Source organism: Engraulis encrasicolus, unplaced genomic scaffold (assembly GCF_034702125.1).
Source record: "Engraulis encrasicolus isolate BLACKSEA-1 unplaced genomic scaffold, IST_EnEncr_1.0 scaffold_34_np1212, whole genome shotgun sequence".
Classification (NCBI taxonomy): domain Eukaryota; kingdom Metazoa; phylum Chordata; class Actinopteri; order Clupeiformes; family Engraulidae; genus Engraulis; species Engraulis encrasicolus.
Window position 1 is genome coordinate 145,813 of NW_026945643.1, and position 1,558 is coordinate 147,370.

The following is a 1,558-nucleotide window of genomic DNA, read 5'->3' on the forward strand; positions in this document are numbered from 1 at the left end:
TATTCTATTCTATTCTGTTCTATTCTATTATTCCATTCTACTCTAGGCTAACTCTATTCTATTCTATTCTATTCTATTCTATTCTATTCTATTCTATTCCACTCTGTTCTATTCTATTATACTATAATCTATTCTGTTCTATTATATTCTACTCTGTCCTGTTCTATAGTCTGTTCTATTCCGTCTGTTCACACTGTTGCAGGCGCTACAGGTCAATAGCAGCCAGAACCAATAGACTGAAGGACAACTTCTTCCCCAAAGCTGTCAGTATAGGCTATTAAACTCCTTCTTGCACTACTGTTAATCAGAATTTGGTTGACAGATGGGGTTTGATGACGGTTTTTGGGGTAGGCCTATAGGAAAATCACATGTTAATTTAGACTGCAAAGCCCTCAGCCAAGTTTCGACATGACGCACCACAAGACACTCACGATGTAGTTGCGAAACGTCATTGGTCCATTGCCGTGAAATGTTGTGGGATGACTGAGCAGTGACAGAAGGAGACGTTGGAATCAATGACGATCGAACGCGGCCGTGCCAGACTTTCAAACTGCAGTGCCAACTTTGTCAAGTCACAATGAATCGGCAATGCTGATTGCCTGCGTGACGATTTCATTTACCATTCATGCTCTATAGTCTATACATTTAAACTAGGCATAAATTGTAGCCTATCCTGACAATAATTGTAGCATATATCCTGACAGTAAATCGTGGCAACGCACCCAGGACCCTACGTATCCATCACCAAAGGCTGCACCTTTTACATGTGGGGAAGCGAAAGTGAAGCGGTGTTTAGGCGTTTTATTTATTCTCAAGCCATTGTGTGATTTGTAGGCTTCTCTGTCACGGTCTGAAAATGTGTTCCCCGTCTTTTAAAGCAATGTTGACGATGCCATTCGAGCTTATTTTAAAAGCAAGCTCCAGTAAATCCAGAATGTTGCCGCAAAAATAGAATCACAAATGTGTTACGCTACTAAAGGGATTTTAGTGGTCCAATTATGACATTTCCATGATTTCATGATAATATCTCCAACGTTTAAAAGCGCCGACAACAACGGTGGCTAGACTGAATGGTCAGTGACTCAGGAAAACGGCTAGCCGCTGTCCCCAGTGAGTAAAAAGCCCGCACAAAGCCTATTTTGAGAACCGAAAGTGAAACGGTGTTGTCTGTTATATATTATTTATTCTCCCTCGGGCGGTTCGCATTCACTCAGACAGTCACTGAGCGCGGCAGGGCAGCAGTGGGCTACGAGAGGACGGCGATATCCAGCAAACAATGATGCAACTCACAGGTGAGTAGCACACAAACTACCTGAACACAGACATCTTTTCATTTGCGACCTAGTGGGTTAGCTATTCTACCTAAAGTGCAGTGACTGAATAAAATGGATGTCGTGTCTCATAGGCTACATTCCGTGATGAGCGCTCTTAAATAGGCTACTACTTTCACTTTCATTTTTGCCATTGTATGGCATGGTTAGGATACGTTATGATAACAGTGGACTATGTCGTGTCAACCCCACCTAACTGAATGATATCTGCTGAGTACAAGAGTCTT

At 42.2% G+C, this 1,558-nt stretch overlaps 1 protein-coding gene across 1 annotated transcript in view; it reads left to right on the top strand.

Annotated features, from left to right (window-relative positions):
* Positions 1-1,204: 1,204 nt before the first annotated feature.
* LOC134443678 (uncharacterized) overlaps positions 1,205-1,558 on the top strand; it is a 6,201-nt gene continuing 5,847 nt past the window's right edge. The window contains exon 1 of the mRNA XM_063193325.1: positions 1,205-1,292. Within this exon, the coding sequence (XP_063049395.1) occupies positions 1,277-1,292 (16 nt within the window). The 5' untranslated portion in view covers positions 1,205-1,276. The remainder of the gene's footprint in view (positions 1,293-1,558) is intronic.